At 42.1% G+C, this 23,073-nt stretch overlaps 1 protein-coding gene across 1 annotated transcript in view; it reads left to right on the forward strand.

Moving 5' to 3' along the window:
* The window catches only part of CMYA5 (cardiomyopathy associated 5), a 101,929-nt gene extending 97,012 nt beyond the window's left edge, over nucleotides 1-4,917 (forward strand). The window contains exon 13 of the mRNA XM_065874304.1: nucleotides 4,520-4,917. Coding sequence (XP_065730376.1) covers nucleotides 4,520-4,766 — 247 coding nt within the window. The 3' untranslated portion in view covers nucleotides 4,767-4,917. The remainder of the gene's footprint in view (nucleotides 1-4,519) is intronic.
* The last annotated feature ends 18,156 nt before the right edge of the window (nucleotides 4,918-23,073 follow it).

The following is a 23,073-nucleotide window of genomic DNA, read 5'->3' on the forward strand; positions in this document are numbered from 1 at the left end:
CAAGCTCATTTGTTTACGTATTGCCTATGGCTGCCTTTGTGCTACAGTGGCAGAGTTGACTAGTTGTAATAGAGATTGAATGGCCCCAAAGCCTAAGATATTTACTATCTGGCCCTTTACAGACAAAGCTGACTAACCTCTGGTCTATATTATTAGTGTTACCGACCTGGGTTCTTGGACTCTTTAATCAATAGAAATTGATAAGAGGCCAGACGAGGAATGCAGGCAAGGCTTTATTGGGACTCCTGCCGCAGCAGGAGAGAGCGAGAACAAGTAATAGGTACCCACGCTCGCTCCGTGACGGGGAGTGAGCTGGTCCGTTATATGGGCTGAGGGTAGGGGAGGATTGCTGGGTCAGGCGGGAGGCGTGGCTTAGGTGGTCCGCCCACCCCCTTGGCGGTGCTGCGGGCACGGATCATGCGCAGTACCCTGCTTTTGCCCCCAGCACCTCAGAAGTGGCAGTTGGGTTTTGGCCTTTTTGTATCTTGTTGTTCATACTTTGCCCCAACTGGACATGCATGCAGTTGTTTTTAGTCCTTTATAGTTTCTTTGTATTTTGTTGCTCAAGAAGACATTTGTCCAGGTGCAAGTGCTGCAGTAAACGGTCCCGGGTCCCAGCCTGTCTCATTAGTATTGTTTAATCGCTTGATGTGAAAAAGCTGTTAACCTGCGTTAGATAAGGCGAGCATGTTATGAACTGAATATGTGCACAAGATAGTCTAATAAAAGAGCGTGAGACTGGAGCCAGGAACCTGATTTTAGTCCTGGCTCCATTCTCGACTAGCCTCATATGGACTACTCAACCAGAAGTTGGTCAATCTAATGAGCATATCTGATGTGCCTCATCTGTCTTGTCAGGGGACAGTGATGCCTGGTCCGCTACATTTTGGGGTTGTGAGGATCACATGAAGTCAGGTACAAGGAAGAGCTTTGAAATCATGAAGAATCAAATGTGAGGAATTATTCAAATGTAATGCTTAAAAAGGAAGCAGTGCTCGCAAGTTCCCAGAAAAAGGCCCACAGATTGGGATTTTGCATATTTCTGGCTGCACATCTCTCCCTGCATCCTACTTGACAGAGTTTGATTCTCTGACATGGTTCATAAGGACACCATCTCCAAGAGCTATTTAAAGTCACATTCCATCAAGGCAGAGCCATGATGATTAATTGATATTCAGCCTCCTCCTAGAGCTGAAGTCATTCAAACCCAGCGTTTATAATCGGTAGACTTAGAGCTGGAACTAGGTATTGATTTCATGAAAATTTCCTTAGACACTTGAACCCTTAAGAACCCAAACCAAAGACGAGAGTCCAATACAGAGTTCTAGACTCTAGAAAACAGAACTGTTCATTTCATTCAGCAGGTTCAACAACTTTGGTCTTTGGCTCTTGTGGGCCCAGGGTAGGTTCTGTAGATTTTGGGAGGACTGTGCTGTGTGTGGTCACAGCACAGAGAGGTCAGGTCTTAAATGCCTCATTTCATGTTCCAAATTAGAGCACCCTGGCCTTCAGGTTACTGAGAGTCCTGCTATAGCAGACCCTCCTGTGTTTCTCCATTTTTCTCGCTTCATGATTTAAACCAAGCGGTATTACTCTTTTTTTTTTTGCGGTATGCAGGCCTCTCACTGTTGTGGCCTCTCCCGTTGCGGAGCACAGGCTCCGGACGCGCAGGCTCAGCGGCCATGGCTCACGGGCCCAGCTGCTCCGCGGCATGTGGGAGCTTCCCGGACCGGGGCACGACCCGTGTCCCCTGCATCGGCAGGCGGACTCCCAACCACTGCGCCACCAGGGAAGCCCCAAGCGGTATTACTCTTGATTCTACTTACATCAGGCTTTAAGATGTCACAACTGGATAGGAGAAATGAAGAGAGTCTAAGGAGAAAGAATCAACGGTATTTCATCGTGTCTGTTCCTAACTTCTCTAGTTCAAGGCTTTGTTTCCTTTACTAGTTTCATCCACAGCCAACATGCCTGTGTTCTTCTTCCAGTCTCCACCCACTGCAAGCCATTCTATGTGTCACAGCTGACAAATATTTCTCAAACATCGTTTGCATCACGTCCCTTCCTTTTCTGCTCAAAAGTCTACAAACATCTACAGTGGTTTCGACACTCAGGTGGGACCACAGTGAAGGGGGAAGCCAGGAAGAATGTGACCAGGCTGGAGTATGAGGAAGCCTGAGGGGAGTGGCCACCAGGGTGGAGAGGAGTCTGGCTGGGCTCATTCTGGGCCATCAGTGAGATTCACAAGGGTGGTCCACCCAGGTGGGAAACCTCGCCAAGGTAGTTCCAGGGTCATGCAGGTGTCAAGAATCAGGCTTCTGGATGACCTTTGTTTGAACAGGGACCAGCAGTCCAAAGGATAGGGAGGGAGTCAGGCCACGGCAGATAGGCTTGGTTTCAGGCCGGAGTGCAGGTTGGAGAAGGAAGTGATGTGCTCAGTAGGAAATGGAGGCAGAAACAAGACAGGGCGAATTCCAGGCCCTGTAGAACTGGTGGGTCCAAGGCTTCAAGGAATGTCTTTCCCTCCTTGACCTCCATGGTAGCGATTAGCTCAGGGACTGACCGGGGCTGGGCCTGTGGGCACCGGGGACCTTCTAAGCAGGGTAGGGAAATGGCTTATATGGGCATTCAGAACCCTCTAGACCAGTGCTGTGCAATCACACATTCTGCAAAAATAGAAAAATGGTGTCATATGTGGCTCTTGAGAACTTGAAATGTGGTTAATAGGATTGACGAACTGAATTTTGAATTTTACTTAATTTTACTTAATTTTAATTTAAGTGGCCACATGTGCCTGGTGGCCACTATATTGGACAGGGCAGGTCTAGAGCCTGGCCTCTGACTTACCTATCCGGGTAATATCCTTAAAGTCCTTCACATGTCCCCTCCTAACCCATCAATCAGATGGTGATGTTCTCCATGACATACAGGTTTATTCTGCCACCTCATCACTGCTTCTGCTGCCCCGATGGCTTGGATCGCCTTCTCCCTTTTTTCCCCATCCGGTTCTGACCATTCTTCTTTGGCTGAATGTGAGCCCATCTGCTCCCCAAGCCCCTTCTGTAAGAGCCCCAGCCTGTTCTCCATCTGTTCTCCAAGGATGAAGTTGGGCAGCCCGACAACAGCCCAGTGCTGTTGTCCATCATTGCCACCTGCAGCCTCTGTGTGCTTTACAGGTTCTAAAACTTCATAATGTTCTGCCATATTTCACATTAGCAAGGCACTGAAGAGGTCCTTTATCATTGTGGAAGTCTCGCTTACCTTCCATCCCCGTGAACCTCTGCCCTTTCACGTGAGCTTCGTTCAGCGAGGAAATAGCTAACTTGCCATTTCCTAAATATTCCTGCACTCAAGCTTCTGGGCCTTTAAGAGAGATGTCACAGGTCTTCAAGGTCCTTGTCCTTCTCAGCCACACCGGAGTCACCCAGTTTCTCCGGCCCCAGTCTTCCCAGTGTCACTCCCACCCTCAGACCTATCATATCCACAGATCTGTCCCTCATCTCTTTTCTTCTCTTCCATCTCTCATTTCTTCTCTTCTTCTGTTCTCAGGGCTCCACCCTCTGTTTCTAAGATTGCCAGGAGAAAACTCCCACCTTGTGTTATTTTTTTGCATAGAGCAATTTAACTTCTTCTGTTCAGCAATTTCTCCTTGCCAGCCTGGCCTTGAACCTTTCCTTTCACAACTAAACCAGGTCCATTAAATGTGTAAGGAAACGCTTTACCAATCTGTGCTCTAAACTGGAGTCTCACTCAGCCCCAGCCCATGTTTAAGTCACCAACAATTTTCATTCCTGCTCAGTAGAGTGTGGGGTCCCTGGGGGCAAGGACAGTATGCTATGGTCTGCATATCCCCCAGAGGTGCAGAGGTCTAGCAAAGTACAGGACACACAGATATGCCCAATGACTACATGTTGAACTGAATTTGTTTGAATTGAAGAAAGAAATCAAAGGCTCCCCCTCTTGGCTGTAAGGGTGAGAAGATGAAAAGGAAAGTTGATTTGGGGCAGTGGGAGTGTACAAAAGATGAAGTTGGGCAAAAATAATGAAATATTTCTTAAACTTCATAAAGGTCCTTATGTAAGTTACTTACAAAATTTTTAAATGGTAAAATTGATACACTTTATGGAAGGCAAGCCCGCGGTACTTTTTAAAGTACATGGCAGCCTCAAAGGAGTTTTATTCGAAAGAATGACACACCATGAATGCAGTAGTTAAAACACGTGGGCAGCTGGGAAAGAATTAAAATGTTGAGAAAAATCACAAGGGAGGCATATGTTGGTTATTCTGGGACTGCCTCCTAATGTAGAAGGAGCAAAATTATTAAAAATACTCGTCTGTTGGGAAGAGCTATGCATTTATCATCTAGGAGGGATCTGGTTAAAGTATTTGGGACAATGTTATTGCAACTCATTGTGAATTGAGGTGAACAACTGCACAATCGGTGATCTCCAAGTGATTCTCTTTATCATGGTCCTTCAAGATTTCCAAAGTTTTCAATTCCCATTCCATTCCATTTCAGATACACATTTTTCTACAGTGGCATTGTGAGCGATGTCCACGTGACGGAGCGTCCCTCCAGAGTGGGCATCCTACTGGACTACACCGCCCAAAGGCTCCTGTTTATAAACTCTGAGACCGGACAGTTGCTCTTCATCATCAGGCACAGGTTTAATGAGGGTGTCCACCCTGCCTTTGCTCTGGAGAAACCCGGAAAATGCACTTTGCACCTGGGAATAGAGCCCCCAGATTCTGCAAGGCACAAGTGATCGTTGGCTTTTAGAGTTTGCAAGAACAAAATTCAAATTTGGGGGGTCCGTTGTTCTTTCCTGTGGGTGCTAGACATCATTCAAAACGTCTTCTGCCCATTAGCACTCGTAATAGCTCCATGAACAGGGATCAGCACGCGAGCAAAGCCACCAAGAAATCTGTGACTTTCCAGAGCGTCACGTGAGTGAAAAGGATGGAAAGAGCAATCTCCGCCTTTTGGTTTATATACGTTCGGGTTCTTCCCTAAGTTAAAAGGATTGATATCTGACTTGGATATCAAAATAGTGAAATGGACTCCCACCTGTTTCACTGGTAAAAGAAATCCTCAGATAGACAGGTCTGAGTGAAGGGAGGGTTGTGCTGGTGACACATCTCCTCCAACAAGAAACACTGGCCTTTTCCACAAGAAAAATGTCATCTCACTTCACTAAAGGATGTGGAGTCCGAATCAGCAGAGATAGTGTTTTAACCATTCAGAGCTGATAACGAACTCTTTTGTAATCATTATATACTGTAGAACACGAGTCTCTTTTCCCTGTAATTTTAAATGTAGAAAAGTGCTAGATATTAGAAATTTCCATTTTGTTAAATAAATGGTTAGAGTCTGTAAAACAAAACGTGTTATGTGAACTTACTGCATGTGACGTGAGTCTGGCATCTCTGGACGGGACAAACTGTGAATAAAGAGCCATCACACTGCAGTGGGTTGTGCTACGGCTCATTTTCATGTGAGAATTTTACACATACATGTTTTAAAATCGAAACATTTTCAGCCTATAGTTACAGACAACTACCAGAAACTGAGAATCTCTTTTTGCTAAAAATAAAATGGTGGGTCATTTTTAGATATTGTATTGAAATCTCTCAAAATCTTCCTAAAATATGTGTGCAGAGTTGATAAATCTAGAATGCATGTGGAGATGACTGCTCTTGTTCTCCAGAATATAAATACTTTGATCATACTTACAGATTTTTTTTTTGACATTACCAATTCAGTTGTTTTCTTATGTCGAGAGACAATGTCCTACTTTTGGCATATATCCTAAAGTCCATTGTTTAATAGCTAGCATGCCCAAACTGGATCTGTAACTGCATTAACAGAGCGCCTTCAAAGCCTTCATCATCCTGCTTTGAAATTGGAGCAGCTGCTGGGAAGAAGGGTACCTCGTGAAACAGGAGGAATAACTTGTTGCTTTATGGGAAACACCGTCTTCAGTTTTTTCAAGCCTTAAAAGTGTTAATGAGGTTCTGACTGGTCAGCACCCCACAGTCATTGTTACGTTTTTTGGTGGGAATGTAGTGTGATTCAAAACAATAACAGCAGTAACAGCAACCACATGGAATTTAGAATTTGACTCAGTTGGGGTTCCTCCAAAAGTAGATCTCGAGGTAAAGATTTAGCGTGGGTTCTTTACATAGGAGGTATCCGAGGAAGCACGTGTGAGGAAGTGGGGAAAGTGAGACAGGAAGGGGCAAGAGCGGATGAAGGACATGTTTTATGGGTGGATTATTAACACTGTGAACACCTGGGGCTCTCATGCCGGGGGCACCCCCAGAAACCACTCAGAACATGCCAGAGGCTGAAATGTAAGTGCTTCTCTCCAACCCCAGTTGGCTGAGCATTGCCCCAGGGGACCCTAGGGGACATTAAATTCCCTTTCCCTACCTTTCCAGGTTGTGTTCCTTGCAAGCTCCTGTGGTCACAAGAAAACCCTCAAAGGGCACAAAAACATAGGTGCCTGACACAGTTGACAGTGGGCTGACAACCCTCTAATACGGCTGCTGGTGCACTCAGGTGAGCTGGGGCGAATGGGACAGGACACCAGCAACGCCCACCATCAAGTTGGAAGCAGCTCTGGTATCGAGGAGGAAGCCGTGTAGTAATGGGAAGAACTAGGTTCAAATCGTGATTCAGTCCTTACAGGTCAGCACGTTACACAACTCAGATGCTTTAGTGATGCCTTTTTCTCAGGATAATTGCAAACATGAGATTAAAGAAGCATGTGAAATGGCACAGCATTTTTAGCTTATAAAACATCCTGACAGGGGATGCTGGAGACCCTCTGTGGCCAACCCTCCACTGCATCCCCGGTAAGTGGCCTCCTGTCTCTGACTCCATAGCAAGTGGATGGTGGCAGGGAGGACAGTGGGGTCAGGAGATCATGTTTTAGCTGCCTTTGTTGACAGATAGGCGAGTTCCTGGTTGGTTCCTAGGGGGTTATTCCAGTGCAGACAAGTAGAGTGAAGTTAATGCTATTTCCTCATGTCCTCCTCCTTGGTCCTTCTTCTCTGAGTTCCATTCCCTTCTTGTCCTTCCTCTTCTCACTACAGATCCTCAGAGAAAAGGAAGGAAGTTAGCAAATTTTGGTCAAAATTTCTCTTCTGGAAATCTGTTGATGGTTGATAACATGTATAGCCCATGCATTATCTCTTTTAATCCCCATCAGAACCTTGCACAATAAAAATTGCCATTTTATAGATGAGGAAACCAGTCTCAGAGCAGTTAACTGACTTGTACATAGTCACAGCCAGCAGGTGGCAGAGCCTGGATTTAGATATAGCTCAAATCCTGAGCTAAGAGAATAAAATGGTTATATTTTGTTTCATTTTTAATCGCAGATCATTTTTTCTACATATACGTGGTGTGTGAAAATTACGTGTGTGTGTACATACTCTCTCGCACACATACCACACATACACATCTGAATATACATGTATGCACACATACATTCATTCATATATACACATTCTCTTCCCTCCTGAATTGACTTCCTTCCCAAGCCTCTGTTTTGTTGTCAATGCTGTCATAGTCCTGGCAGACATGGGATACCTTGATTCTTTCTTCAATACCAATGATGTTATTTAGGATTCAGAAGCATGTATAATATTCTATTTGTGGAAAAAAGACATGAAACCACATACATGAAACCACAGTGTTGCCCCTAACAGGTACAGGGCCAAAATAAAGAAGCGTGTGGGAAAAAGAAAGAAAATGAGGACGAACACTGTGGGCCTTCTCTATCTGTTTGCACACATACCTGGCAACTCTGGCTGGATGCATTCTTTGTCAAAGTTAGAAATAGTTTTCTGTTGGAGCAAACCGGACCACGTGCCTGTTGTTTTTCTGGACGTGCTTCCCTAACATCCAACAGAACTAAGAATTGTACTTCATCACACCCACTTACAAAACTGTGTGCTTTCAGCACCAAACGCTAACACTCTCCCATCAGAAGCACCCTTCAGGCCGCAGAATGGCTTGTATCTGAAGTCCTTTCTCACCCTTGCTGTGTTAATTACCCATTAATCATCTCTGAAAGAACTCACAGGACTGAAGCAGTTTTATACTCATGGAAGAGCTTTATCACAGGCAAAGGATACGGTCCAGGCACGCAGAGGCAGGATCGGCACTGAAAGGACCCTCCTATGTCAAGTGCGGTTTTCCTTGTCTGCCCACTGCTGGTATGCGCAACATGCATGTGTCTCCAAGCCTCAAGCCACCAATAGGGTGTGTGTGAAACACCTCGACAGCAGGAGGCCGAAGTTTTGTTTCAGGGAGGTTGGTGGGGCGCCCTCATACTGAGCTGGTCGCATACTTTCCAGCTGTGCAACTAGCCCTACGTGTTGCAGCTCACCTCCCTGACCCCTACAGCCTCCACCAAAGCCAGTGCCTAAGATAAATCCAATAATAACCACTAAACGATGCTGACATTCTGATACATCCTGCTCCGAAACAACTGATGGATCCATGGTTACAGAATGTCACTTGTTTTTAGTTAATAGAGTCCATGGCATTAGGCAAGGATCAATAACTGTGTGGATGCACATGTGGTCGATTAAGACTAGTGGGGATGAACCCATGCTAGGCACTTACTGTCCTGAATTCCGGAGCCCAGCTGCTGGGGGACGTTTTCAAAATAATAATAGTAAGAGCTGAGTGCCTCCACTGTCGATAGCCATCCCCTCGTATCTCTGATTTGGTGACTATTAGGGAGTGATCCAGGGCGCAGCCCTGAGCTGAATGAAGTTCGACCTGATTTCCAGACCACTTCACCAGGGGCGGGCAGGGTTGGGTAGGGAGAAGGACATATTTCTGTACAGTTTTCAGAGTAGCAGATCAACATCTCTCATTTTCCTTTACTACCCTCATAGTGTGTGTGGTTGTACCCCTCTTTTATGTGCCCCTGTTTTGGTCTTAACTCTATCTATGCTGTTTGTTTTCTCTAATCAATATCAGTAATTTCAGGTGCCCAAATAGCCTATGAATGTAAGAATAGTTTGCGAATAGTTGGAGGGTTGAGCATGTTTAACTTGGAACAAAGACAAGTTAAGGAAGGAAATTAGAGGTCTTCAAAGACTTGAAGGGCTGTTATATGGAAAGAATAGGCTTATTTTGATGTTTACACCAGGACCAGTGGGTAGAAGTCCCAGGGTTGAGGAATTTGGTTCAAGAGAAAGGAGAACACCCCATCAGTGACAGCTGGCTCGGAGACATGCTGCTTAGCGGGTATTGAGCCCTCAGAGTCAGGCTGAAAGATCAACCATCTGGAATATTAAAGAGTATATTCTTGCTTTGAGTTCTAGATCCATGGTTTTTAAACTATGTTCCTGGGGTACTGGGATCCCCCAGAGGGGCCTGAGGGCCAACGTGGGATCCAATGGGAAAGCCAACTGGGCATAAATTCAAACCTCTATCCCTTTCCATCACAGTGGCTCAGTTTTATTCTGTTTTACCTGCTGGGTTCTATATAATAGGTTATTTGATGAACAGGTTTCTATGGTTAAATAAAGTTTTAAAAGTAGATAACCACTGAGATTCAAGTCCGAATTCTGTGATGCAGAATTCACTTTAGGGACCACAAAGTCCCTAAATTTCTCATTCTCTCCGAGTCCCTTTTCTTTTACTATCCAAATATGGATATTATATTGATTGCAAGAAATTCTGATTCCTATGTCAACTTTCCAAGAATTTCTCTAAGTGATTACATTCTCCTTGTTGACATCTCTGTCCTCCAAATTCTCCTCCACCTGCTCTAGCCGCCTCACCACTACTTCTTCATGCTTCCCTGGTCCCATTTGACCTTCACCATCCAAAACATTGACATAGTCTCCATTTATTCCTTAAGGCAGTGCTAACACAAGGCTGACGTTGGCAGCGGTTAACATAGCTTCTGTTGAAGACTTGGGGTAAATAAGGGAAATTTCTTCATAGATTATGAGACAAAATAAAACTGAATGTGAAGCACCTCATGTTGCCAGGAGCCCCCTCTGATACCTTCTTCAGCCCAGTGTTCCAGACATATTGAACAGACAAACCTCTCCTTCCTACTTTATTCTTTAAGTTTCTAGCTCTGTTTAAATTTTGTTTTTTTCACATCAGCCAGTGCAACTAGAAAACATAAAAACACTTCTCTTACCAATATAGACACCTTTGTAATAGACTGAGAGCAAAATTGTGCCCTCCTATCTCAGGCTCTTCTATCCTGCCCAGACTTTAGGCCTTTCTTTGCAGAACTAAAAGGTCCATTAAAAGCAATTCCCTGAACCAAAGAGCACTTCTTTTCCAAAGATGAATTTGGCCATTACTCCTTAGAATGGTTTTAGAATCCCTTAGTATCTTCCCTTCCATGGATTTCTGTACAACTAGCTAATGATTGGAAATCCTTTCTCAACCTAACCCGAGCTTCCAGACTTCGTGTTGGGCTGCCTGACACCACGGAGGACCTTACTACATGTTAGGCACTTCAGGGAGAATGATACACTTCCAGAGTCAACATGTTATTTGAGGACTTTGTAACTTTGGAGGCCTCAGGAAAAATAAATAGGAAAAAGGAAAATGGGGAAGGAGAAGCACATTTCATTCATTCAACACAGATTTATTGAGTACTTACTATGGGTCGGGTGCTATTCTAGACCCTGGCAAAATGGCAGTCATCAAATCAGACAAAGTCCCTGCTTGCAAGGAGCTTATATTTTAGTGGAGGAAGACAAACAATAAGCACATACATAGTATGTCAGTGGGGAATAAGAATTAGGAAGAAAAATAAATCAGGGTGAGAGAATGAAGAGTAAAAGGAGGCAGGTACTGCTACATATTGGAGGTATGATGGGACAGCGTCTCTAGTAAGGTGATATTTGAATAAAGACCTAAATAAAGTGAGGGAACACGTCATGTGGATATCTGCAAAGGAATAGTATTCCCTACAGAAAGAACAGCAAGTGTAGAGGTCCTGAGGCAGCAGCATGGGGGTGTGTTAAAAGACCAGTGAGGAGGCCATGGGACTGGAGTGGAATAATCAAGGAGGAGAGAATGCTATGGATGCAGACAGTAGCTGGGGACCAGTTCATAATGCCCTTAAAGGCCAAGTAAGGACTTTAGGTTATATTCTGGGTGAGTTAACAAGAAGTAACAGGTATGAGGAGTAATGCAATGGCAGTCTCAAAGAACTGGCTTTTCACTTGTTTGGGTATTGCGTTTTTCAGCATTAAACAGGATGTTTCATAAAGGTCCCCTGGGCTGGCCTTTGCCAGCTCTCAGCTCCTGCAAAGAAAGGGCCTGGTATGGGTGGGAGAGAAGAAAAAGTGTTCTCTGTCTCCTTCTCAGCTCTGTCAAGGAACCCTGTGGCCCTGCTCACTCCCTGCTTCTAGGGGAGCAGCCCTGCTGACTAGTGGCCTTTATTTATTTAACATCTTTATTGGAGTATAATTGCTTTACAATGGTGTGTTAGTTTCTGCTTTATAACAAAGTGAATCAGTTATACATATACATATGTTCCCATATCTCCTCCCTCTTGCGTCTCCCTCCCACTCTCCCTATCCCACCCCTCTAGGTGGTCACAAAGCACCGAGCTGATCTCCCTGTGCTATGCGGATGCTTCCCACTAGCTATCTATTTTACGTTTGGTAGTGTATATATGTCCATGCCACTCTCTCACTTCGTTCCAGCTTACCCTTCCCCCTCCCCATATCCTCAAGTCTATTCTCTAGTAGGTCTGTGTCGTTATTGCCGTCTTACCCCTAAGTCCTTCATGACCTTTTTTTTTTTTCTTAGATTCTCTATATATGTGTTAGCATACGGTATTTGTTTTTCTCTTTCTGACTTACTTCACTCTGTAGGACAGACTCTAGGTCCATCCACCTCACTACAAATAACTCAATTTCATTCTTTTTATGGCTGAGTAATATTCCATTGTATATATGTGCCACACCTTCTTTATCCATTCATCTGTTGATGGACACTTAGGTTGCTTCCATGTCCTGGCTATTGTAAATAGAGCTGCAGTGGACATTTTGGTACATGACTCTTTTTGAATTATGGTTTTCTCAGGGTGTATGCCCAGTAGTGGGATTGCTGGGTCATATGGTAATTCTATTTTTAGTGTTTTAAGGAACCTCCATACTGTTCTCCATAGTGGCTGTATCAATTTAGATTCCCACCAACAGTGCAAGAGTGTTCCCTTTTCTCCACACCCTCTCCAGCATTTATCGTTTGTAGATTTTTTGATGATGGCCATTCTGACTGCTGTGAGATGATATCTCATTGTAGTTTTGATTTGCATTTCTCTAATGATTAGTGATGTTGAGCATTCTTTCATGTGTTTGTTGGCAGTCTGTATATCTTCTTTGGAGAAATGTCTATTTAGGTCTTCTGCCCATTTTTGGATTGGGTTGTTTGTTTTTTTGTTATTGAGCTGCATGAGCTGCTTGTATATTTTGGAGATTAATCCTTTGTCAGTTGCTTCATTTGCAAATATTTTCTCCCATTCTGAGTGTTGTCTTTTGGTCTTGTTTATGGTTTCCTTTGCTGTGCAAAAGCTTTTAAGTTTCATTAGGTCCCATTTGTTTATTTTTGTTTTTATTTCCGTTTGTCTAGGAGATGGGTCAAAAAGGATCTTGCTGTGATTTATGTCATGGAGTGTTCTGCCTGTGTTTTCCTCTAAGAGTTTGATAGTGTCTGGCCTTACATGTAGGTCTTTAATTCATTTTGAGATTATTTTTGTGTATAGTGTTAGGGAGTGTTCTAATTTCGTACTTTTACATGTACCACCAGTTGCCTTTAGAACCAGCCGAGTGCAGAACTGTGGGGAAAAACTGCTGTTGTACCTGGGCAGACTTTGTGTTGAACTGAGTCTGTTTACCCTCAGTGAAAAGTTGGCAACCACCAAAGATGGAGAAATACAAGGAAATTTGAAGGAAATGTTTTATATCTTTCAACTGCATGAATTTTCAGTTACAGGGAAAATGAGGTAATGATGTCATCCAAGGAGTTGCCTGGCCAAACAGGGCTTCAGACAGGGCCTCACGGGTCTGTATATAAGTGTGTATGTGAGTGTATTTGTGCATCTGTATGTGGTACATATTTCATATGTGTGTGTATGTGTGTGTGGACATGTGTGTGTATGGGGGAAGGGTCTGGTTTTCCCGGGTTAGAATTGTCATTACAATTCAGGGCTGGTTTTCCCACTGAAGATCTAGGAACTGGATTGGTCAGAGCTCCCAAAGGTTGTCAGTTCCACGGGGGTTCACCCACATTAATCAAGCCCACAGAAGACTGATTGATAATTTAGGATGCCAATCGCTTAATCTATAGTGAGAAATCAAATTGCCAAAGGGGCTGGAGAACATACATCTGTGGTCAGAGGATTCTCTCTCTAGGGCCCTGAGCTCCAAGACCTGCGGGTACCCACTGTGGTCAGTGTTGGGCTGCATGTACTACCTGTGGCTCTGTACCTCTCAAATCCCACATGCTCAGGAGAACTGACAGATTTTTACATGGGAAGCTCTGTGTAAGTCAAAAGATTGTTTGGTTATGTGGAAAGCAAAGCAAGTTATGTGCAAGCTCTTAATGGTCAGCATTATTAAACTGCCGTGACCAGCCATGGGCCCAAATACTTGGGTTTGCTGCTCCAACTACTTTCTCCTTGCATCATCCCTGAGGATTTTTCCCTGAGAAAATCCTTGTCCTTTGGGGGTTTTATCTATTCAGTCCAAATTCTTATACTCACAATTAAAAAAAAAAAAAAAAAGAAGATGCCTTAAGGGCATTTTCCAGGCTCTTTTTTTTTTTTGTTTGTTTGTTTAGTGAATACTTGATTAGATTTCTAGGCCCTGTTCCTCCTGCTTTTGATCTGAAAAAATATCATGCCTGTTAGATGACCATTGCAAATGATAGAACATCTTCTGTTATGTCAAGAGCTTACCAATTTAATAGTCAGAAGGAAACCACAGTTGAAAGTTGTTATGTGATATCTCACTGCCTCTCCTGGGGACTGACTGCATGTTGGGGGAGGAGGAGGACACTCTCATTCAAGGATTTGTTGTAACTGATGAGAGCGGGTTAGAACACAGATCATCATGTAGATCTGTGTTGAGAGAGACATGGCTCTGCTCCTTCAGTGTGTGACTTTGGGCGAATTGTTTAGCCTCCTTTAGAGTCCTCATTGTAAGGAAGGAATAGTACTAGTTATTATGTCGTAAGGTTGTTCATTTATTCATTCATTTATTTGAGTACTAACTAAGTTGCCAGGCACTGCCATAGGTACTAGGGATCCAGCAGTGATCAAAACAAATAGCCCTGCCCACAGGAAGTTTACATTCTAGTGAGAGGAACAACACACAATAAAGGAGATAAATAAGTAAACTGTTTAGTATCAGAAAGTGATAAGTGCTATAAAAAAACATAAAGCAGGGAAGGGTTGTTGTGTCATGTAAAAGAAAGAATTAACGTATGTAAAATTTTTAGCAGAGTGCCGGCACATGACAATAGCAAAGATTTTAGCTGTTATTAATTCAGCTATAATGCAGGGACTTATTACAATCAAAGAGCCTAGTGTACCCCTCAGAAAAGCAGAGTGTCCTCACACACACCTTGGCATGCTCTCCATGGCATACTATCCATGGCCATTGTATCTCCAATGAAAGCTTAATATTTTCCTGTTTTTACTCATTGCAAACATTCAGGGAAAGTATTTAGAGCAAAAGATAAATTATCCTTAATTTCACCACTCAGAGGGAAGCAGTGTTAACATTTGGTGTGTGTCCTCCTAGGCTCTTCTCTTTTTTCCCTCGTACGTGTGTGCATGCACGCATACACACACACAGACACACACACACAGGCTTTAAAAAATGTAAATAAAATCACTGTTACATAGTCTGCTCTTGTTACTTAAAGCTATGTCATGAACATCTTCTCACATTAACAAACAGATTCACGTCACTATTTTAATGCCCAAATGTAGTCCACTGGAAAGATGGATCATAGACTACTCAACCAGTTCATTATTGATAGGTATTCAATAGACCTCCAAGTTTTCATTTCTATAAAAGTCTGGTTTTAAAGGCACCAACTTCACTATTTGGCCTAGAGTTTTTCTTGAATTTGTCATGGGAAATTGTGTATTGTTTCCATATTTACTGTGAACTTGAACCAGTTTGTATAAACCCAGTTGGGAAGACTGAATAGAGACTCCCTGATGGTGCAAGCTTAGTGCCCATCTTTATTTAGAGTCAATTCAATATATTATATTTAACTATGTCCAATCTGAATATGTATTTTTTAACATCTACCGTATCAAGATACCATACTGATTTCTGCTGGGAACAACGATGAGTAAGATGCAATCCCCACCTTCAAGGAGGCCAGGACAGGAGCACAGGGATCTAATGAGCATATAGGCTGAAGAACCATGGGGTACAAAGCAGGGAGAGAACATATCTTGTGACCAAGTAATATTAGTTTTACATCACTAACGTGTTGAATAAGCAAGACTCCAGAAGTATAGTCATAAAAGACATTTTATTTTTGTCTCTTTGTGCCTTTTAAAGTTTATTCAGTGGAAAGAAGTTCTAAGTGAAAGTGTAGGCAGAGGCACTTGGGAGGACTTAGGTGGGCTTTCTTACAAGAAATGTCTGCACTAAGACCTGATGGCTGAATAGGAGTTGGCCAGATTGAGGGGAGTGGGTTATGGAAGCAAGAGGAGGGAAGAGGAGAGTGTTCCTGACATAGAGTAAAGGTGAGGAGGTGAGAAATAGCCTGATGCCTGAGAGGGACTCAAAGGTCAGTGTGGCTCTTGGGGATGGGGGGAAGGAGGGAGGGGGAAGGAGTGGCTTTTGGGATGACTCTAGGGCATGGCAGTGGAGGGCTCCTGTGGGGGAGAGATTGTCTCTGAAGACCCTAGGTTTTAGCTTAGGGCCTCATACAAATCGGGTGGTAAATAAATGTTGTTGAAAGTGAAGTCTGAAAATCATATAGATTTTTGGTTCTTCTTTAATACAATTTCCCTTCTCAACATTCAGAATCACTGTGTGTCAACTTTCTGCTTCTCTCCACTTGAATATTTGAGGGCTGTCTCCAAACAGTCCTTGGATTGTAAGTCAGAAGGAGAAAAATGTTTGGGTCCTTCAAGCAGAAGCTCCAAACAGAGTCTGTTTGCTGGTCACCTAGTTTTCTCAGTGCCTGGAGGTGAGTGAAGGATTGAAACCTCAAGGTCAAGCATTATCACCCAGATAGGGAGAATAAACCTGACTCATTCAAAACACAAGCTATTTCAAAGGTTGTTTTCTAAGGAAAAATTGTTGATCAATGGCATTTTTCAGGAAATCACCTCTGTTGAAATATTTATAATGCTTTTTACTTGTCTTCCTTCAGTGAATTAAACTATAACTAAGCTTATTTCTTGATTTGCATTCCTCCTTAACTATTCTGAGCTAAGTTCTACCCTGCAGAGCTCCAGAAAATGGATAAAATATGCATTTGAGCGTTGAACAGCAGCAGCAGACACCTACACACCAGCCCTGGCTGTGTGGGATGCTGCCATTTTCCCCAAGTCATTTCAGGTCAGAAACACCTCTGCTCCCAAAGAGTAGCATTTAGGGGGCCCCCACACAAAGTCTTTGCATGCACCTTATAATGTGAGAAGTGGGGAGCCGTGCATTGTTCTGCACTCTCCCAAGAATAAGTTCGGGGCTACTTTTTTGCCCTTACAGGCATAGAAATGAGTCTCCAGTTGTTCAGCCCAATGGGAAACCCTGTGAATTACCTCTACGGGGCTTGAAGTTCAAAATCGGAAACTTATTTTTGCTTTGTTCCCATTCAATTAGAGCTTTCTTTTTATTTTGTTTTTTAAAATTTTTAATTTAATTTAATTTATTTTTTTTATACAGCAGGTCCCTATTAGTCATCCATTTTATACACATCAGTGTATACATGTCAATCCCAATCGCCCAATTCATCCCCACCCACCCACCCCCCTGCTGCTTTCCCCCATTGGTGTCCATAGGTGTGTTCTCTACATCTGTGTCTGTTTCTGCCTTGCAAACCGGTTCATCTGTACCATTTTTCTAGGTTCCACATATATGCATTAATATACGATATTTGTTTTTCTCTTTCTGACCTACTTCACTCTGTATGACAGTCTCTAGATCCATCCACATCTCAAAAAATGACCCAATTTCGTTCCTTTTTATGGCTAATATTCCATTGTATATATGTACCACATCTTCTTTATCCATTTGTCTGTCGATGGGCATTTAGGTTGCTTCCATGACCTGGCTATTGTAAATAGTGCTGCAATGAACGTTGGGGTGCGTGTGTCTTTTTGAATTATGGCTTTCTCTGGGTATATGCCCAGTAGTAGGATTGCTGTATCATATGGTAATTCTATTTTTATTTTTTTAAGGAACCTCCATACTGTTCTCCATAGTGGCTGTATCAATTTACATTCCCACCAACAGTACAAGAGGGTTCCCTTTTCTCCACACCCTCTCCAGCATTTGTTGTTTGTAGGTTTTCTGATGATGCCCATTCTAACTGGTGTGAGGTGATACCTCATTGTAGTTTTGATTTGCATTTCTCTAATAATTAGTGATATTGAGCAGCTTTTCATGTGCTTCTTGGCCATCTGTATGTCTTCTTTGGAGAAATGTCTATTTAGGTCTTCTACCCATTTTTGGATTGGGTTGTTTGTTTTTTTAATGTTGAGCTGCTTGTAAATTTTGGAGATTAATCCTTTGTCAGTTGCTTCATTTGCAAATATTTTCTCCCATTCTGAGTGTTGTCTTTTCGTCTTGTTTATGGTTTCCTTTGCTGTGCAAAAGCTTTTAAGTTTCATTAGGTCCCATTTGTTTATTTTTGTTTTTATTTCCATTACTCTAGGAGGTGGATCAAAAAAGATCTTGCTGTGATTTATGTCAAAGAATGTTCTTCCTCTGTTTTCCTCTAAGAGTTTTATAGTGTCCAGTCTTACATTTAGGTCTTTAATCCATTTTGAGTTTATTTTTGTGTATGGTGTTAGGGAGTGTTCTAATTTGATTCTTTTACATGTATAGAGCTTTCTTTCAAAAAATAACCTTAATACGTATCACCGTGGAACTTTTGGAAACTATGGAAAATGATGACTAAAATAAACAGTATGCACAATTCCACAGATCTAGACTCAGTTGGTAGGTTCTTTGATTTGGGGCCTTTTGCCTTCTGCCTTCTTCAAATGCAGATGCAATGCCTAGAGGTATCACAGGCATCTTGCAAACTTGAGGATGAAATTCACATGCTGAGCATGAAGGAGCATAAAGATGGGAGCCGGGATTCTCAACAACATTGTTGAGACAACAGTCCCGTTCTTTAGTGCCTACTTCTAAACTTTGAGTGGCTTGAGTTAAATAAACCTCTACCCTTTTAAGCCATTAATATAGCTTTCATTTTGAAGTACATTCAGAAAATGGATCACAAGTTTACAGCATGATGAATTTTTTTCAAAGCTGATATGTGTATAGTCATGTATGCTATTAATCCATGTGTAGACATGTAATATATGTATATCGAGAAAAAGACCATTACAATAATTGATTCCCAGTCACTCCCACTTCCTTAGGTAACCAGTATCTGCAAGTAACCATAAATTAGTTTTTTCAACTTCATATGAATGGAATCACAATATTTTTTTCCTTTGTTTTTTGCTTCTTCTGCTCACCATTTGTGAGATTTATCCATGCTGTTGTTTGTAGCATTATTTGTTCATTCTCTTTGCTATACAGTAGTACAATTTATAAATGCACCAATTTATTTATTCATCTGCTGTTGGTGGACATTTGAGTTGTTTCCATTTTGGGGCTATTAAAAATGGTACTGCTATGAACATTCTTGTACCTATCTTTTAGTGAGTATGTGTACCCTTTCTTCTGGGTAAATACCTAGGAACAGAATTGCTGGGTTGTGGCATGCCTATGTTCAGCTTCAGTAGACACTGCCAAAATGTTTCCAAAGTTGAGTTCCAACCAGCACTGTGTGAGATTTTCAGTTGTTTCATATCTTTGTTACCACTTGGTATTATTTGTCTATTTCTCTTTAACCATCCTGTTGGTTATATAGTGGTACCACATTATGGTTTAAGGGTTAAATTTGCATTTCCCTGATGGTTATAGAAGATGAACATCTTTGTATATACGTATTGATTTATTGGCCATTTGGATATCTTTTAAAATTTCTGTTCAAATCTTTTGCCCACTTTTCTATTATGTTGTCTGTCTGTTTGGTAGGATTCCTGTATATATTCTGAATATGAGTTCTTTGTTGGATATATATTTTGCAAGCCCCCCAACGTTTTGTAGCTTAATTTTTCACTCTCTTAGTGATTTTTGATAAACCAAAGTTTATTTTAGTAAAATTCAATTTATCTTTTTTCCTTTACCATTAGTTTTTGTGTTCAATATAAGAAAGCTTTGCCTACCTTACCCCTGTAGTAATCGAGAGATTTTCGTATGTTTCTTTTTAAAAGTTTTCCTGTTTTATTCTAGCTTTCACATTTAGGTTACATATATAGATACTGATTTTTCATGTATGATATAAGGTAGAAATCAAAATGCAGCTTTTCCCTCATGGACAAAGAATTGATCCAGTCCCATTCATGGAGTATCATCCCTTCTCCAATGCACTGCAAAGTCACCTTTGTCAGCTTAAGCCCTTTCAAATTGTTTTTTGTTGTTACCAGCAGCCAGAGAATCCCATCTGATGTATGTGTATGTGTATGAGTGTGTATGCAGTATTTTCCTTCATATCCTTAAATATTCATTGAGTATAATTTTTAATATGTGGTAAATATTCCATTATAATGATGTAGCATCATCTATTTAACCAATAATCTGATGCTGGACATTTGCTTCCAACTTGTGGTTATTATAAATGATTCTAAAATGAGTATCCTTGTCTATAAATATTTGTACATACATCTCATTATTTCCTTTCAGCAAGTTCTAGAAATGGAATTATGAGTTAAAATGTACAAATTTTTAAAGACTTTTGATAGATACTGCCAAATCAACATAGAGTTAAACACAACCTGAAAAAAGAAGCATGTGGAGAATGTGCTTTTAAAGTACTACAATCCTGCAGTAGAGAAGCTGATAATACTAATGTATTTATTTAACTTTTGTTCTAATAAATTTCACTGATTTTTTTTCTACTATTTACCTTCCTAATGACAATAGAATTCAGCAGATTGGTAATTACTTGCCCTAAATGTGAGATTGGCTGTCTGGGGATACAAAAAAATTTCAACATAAAAGCCTGCCTATTTATTTCTAGTACTTGAAGCTTAGAATGCAAGCAAGGGGAGCAGATAGTCCTTATATTCATCACAGTATCCCTGCTGTCTCTTTCAGTTCATAGAGTCCTTTTTTCCTTTATTTTGCTGTTGCCATTTTCTTTTCTTTCGTAGGCTATAGAGGATGCAGGAATGGCATGGAGATAATATGGTGTTTTGGAGGCATGGAGGACTTGAGTGGTGGGGGGAAGGGAGAGGTGGTAGTAGGAAACTGCTCCTGAATACCCTAGCCCACAATTCTTCGAGGAAAGGAGAGACGGAGGAAAGGAGAAGCAGCATCAGGGGAGGTGGAGTTCCCACTCTAAAGGGATTATGAAAGACTTAGAAAGACTGCACACTAATTGTAGTCACCTTTTCTCAGACCGAGCAGACTGAGCGAAAGGTGTCACCATGGCTATTTCTGCAGAGTTTCACAAAAGACACCCTTCTGAATTAGAGAAGGGGACTCTCGGTTGCCATGGTGATGCAGGGTTTAGTGGGAGGGCTCTGACTTACCTTCACAAAGGTGGTGATTTATTCTTCCAAGCAAAGTCAAAACTGTATCCCTTAAGGTTCAGGAACAGGGTCTTTGTGAGTAGATTTGGAAGGCTGAGAAGGGCTGGCTGGAATGTAAGCCGCAGAGACAGCGCCTGACTCTCTAACACTTGCACGTCTGCCGCTGCCTCCTGGGCTGGCCCAGAGAAATCTGTCTGGCCCCAAAGGAAGGGCCCTTGTGTAGTTTGTGCCGGATCTAAAACAATGGTGGTTGGGTAATAATTATAAGCACTGGGGAGGAAACTGTTCTTTTACACTTCTGACTGAGGAAGGTGATAGGGCAGCCTGAGAGCTCCCAGAGGAACTGGAGGTGTGTATACCTTTCAGGAGGGGCTCATCCACCTCCACTGACCATCTGGGAAGGCACCTGGGCCTGTAGGAGTTGAAACCCTAAAAGGAAGAGAAGGAAATGGATGCTCTGGGGAGGGTTTCCCCAGAGGGCTTCATGCGTTCTGGCAGACAAGTCAAGCCATGGCCAGACTTCAACAATCTTTGAATAAACATCTCCATTTTCATGCCTTTGTACTTTCTGTTGTGTTGTTGCTATTGTTTGTTTGTGTTTACTTTCTTCATAATGTCCCTTTAGAAAGTCTCTGATTTTTGTCTTGGCCAAAGAAATGTGAAGAAAAAAATAGTTTCAGACTGTTGTAGGTTGACTTGTGTCTCAAAAATGTGTGTTGACATCCTAAGCCTGGTGCCTATGAACATGACCTTATTTGGGAATAGGGTCTTTGCAGATGTTGTCAACTGGAGGCGGGTGGGCCCTAAATCCATGTGAGTGGAGAGATTCACCCACAGGGAAGAGGCCCATGTGAAGATGCAGGCAGGGGTTGGAGTGGTGCATCTAAAAGTCAAGATGTGCCAAGGATTGCTGACAACCAGCAACCACCAGGCGCTCAGAAGAGGCAAGGAGAAATTCTCCTCTAGAGCTTAGGAGGGAGCATGGCCCAGCTGACATCCTGGTTTCAGACTTCTGACCTCCAGCCTGTGAGAGAACACAGTTCTGTTGTTTTAAGTCTCCCAGCGTGTGGGAATTTGCTGTGGCAGCCCTAGGACATTCGTGAGCAGGCCCTGGGGCTTACAGCACCCCTGCTGTGGTGAGTGACACAGGAGATCTGAGCAAATATGTGGGTGGAGCAAAGACAGAACTGCACTTAGCTACAGAATGGTTCTTGCCTATAGCATTCCCTTACAGCTTGACTTACCCTCGTCACATTCGGGGATTCAGAGGCGCTGAGACCTTCCAAGGCACATTATGTAGTTCTAGTTGGATTTTAACTTTTTAAAAATTTTGGTGAAAAGCATATAACGTACATTTAAAGTCGTAACAATCTTTAAATGTGTGATTTAGGGATAAGTATATAGCAGTCTCCCCCTTACGCGTGGTTTTGCTTTCTGTGGTTTCAGTTACCCACGGTCAACTGTGGTCTGAAAATGTTAAATGGAAAATTCCAAAAATAAACAATTCATAAATTTTAAATTACATGCCATTATGCATAGTATGATGAAATCTCATGCCATCCTGTTCTATCCCTCCCGTGACAACGATCAGATCAACTGTCAAGGTAACACTTTATTTAATAATGGCCCAAAGTGCAAGAATAGTGATGCTGGCAATTCAGATATTCTTTTACATGCCTAATTTATAAATTAAACATTATCATAGGTATGTCTGTATAGGAAAAAGCATAGTATATACAGGGTTCAGTACTGTCTGCGGTTTCAGGCATCACTGGGGATCTTGGACCGTATCCCCCTCAGACCGGTGGAACTAACTGTATTCACTTTGTTGTGGTACCTGAACTTTTTTTAGTGTTAGCAGATAAATACTTTAAAAAAGTGATTGAAGTACAATTATTCTCACTCTTCACTCCCGGAACACTGATTATAAGCCTGAGTCTTAGTGATGATTGTCTCTCTCTTAAGGGTACAAAGTTTACATTGAATCAAGCAGGTTAAAATGAGATTCTGGATTTTGAAGTTACAGTGACGTCATCTCTTAGCAACTAATCTTAAAGCCAATGTCATGCTTCATTTGAAATTGTTATATTGGCTTTGGTCAATCAATGCTAGGTTTAATAAATAAGACAGAATGTGTGGGAGGTTCTTGCTCCATTATGATAAATATTGTGACTACTCAAGGATGCTGCTGTGGACGATGGGATGTAGAATTCAATCA

Source organism: Phocoena phocoena, chromosome 3 (assembly GCF_963924675.1).
Source record: "Phocoena phocoena chromosome 3, mPhoPho1.1, whole genome shotgun sequence".
Lineage (NCBI taxonomy): Eukaryota > Metazoa > Chordata > Mammalia > Artiodactyla > Phocoenidae > Phocoena > Phocoena phocoena.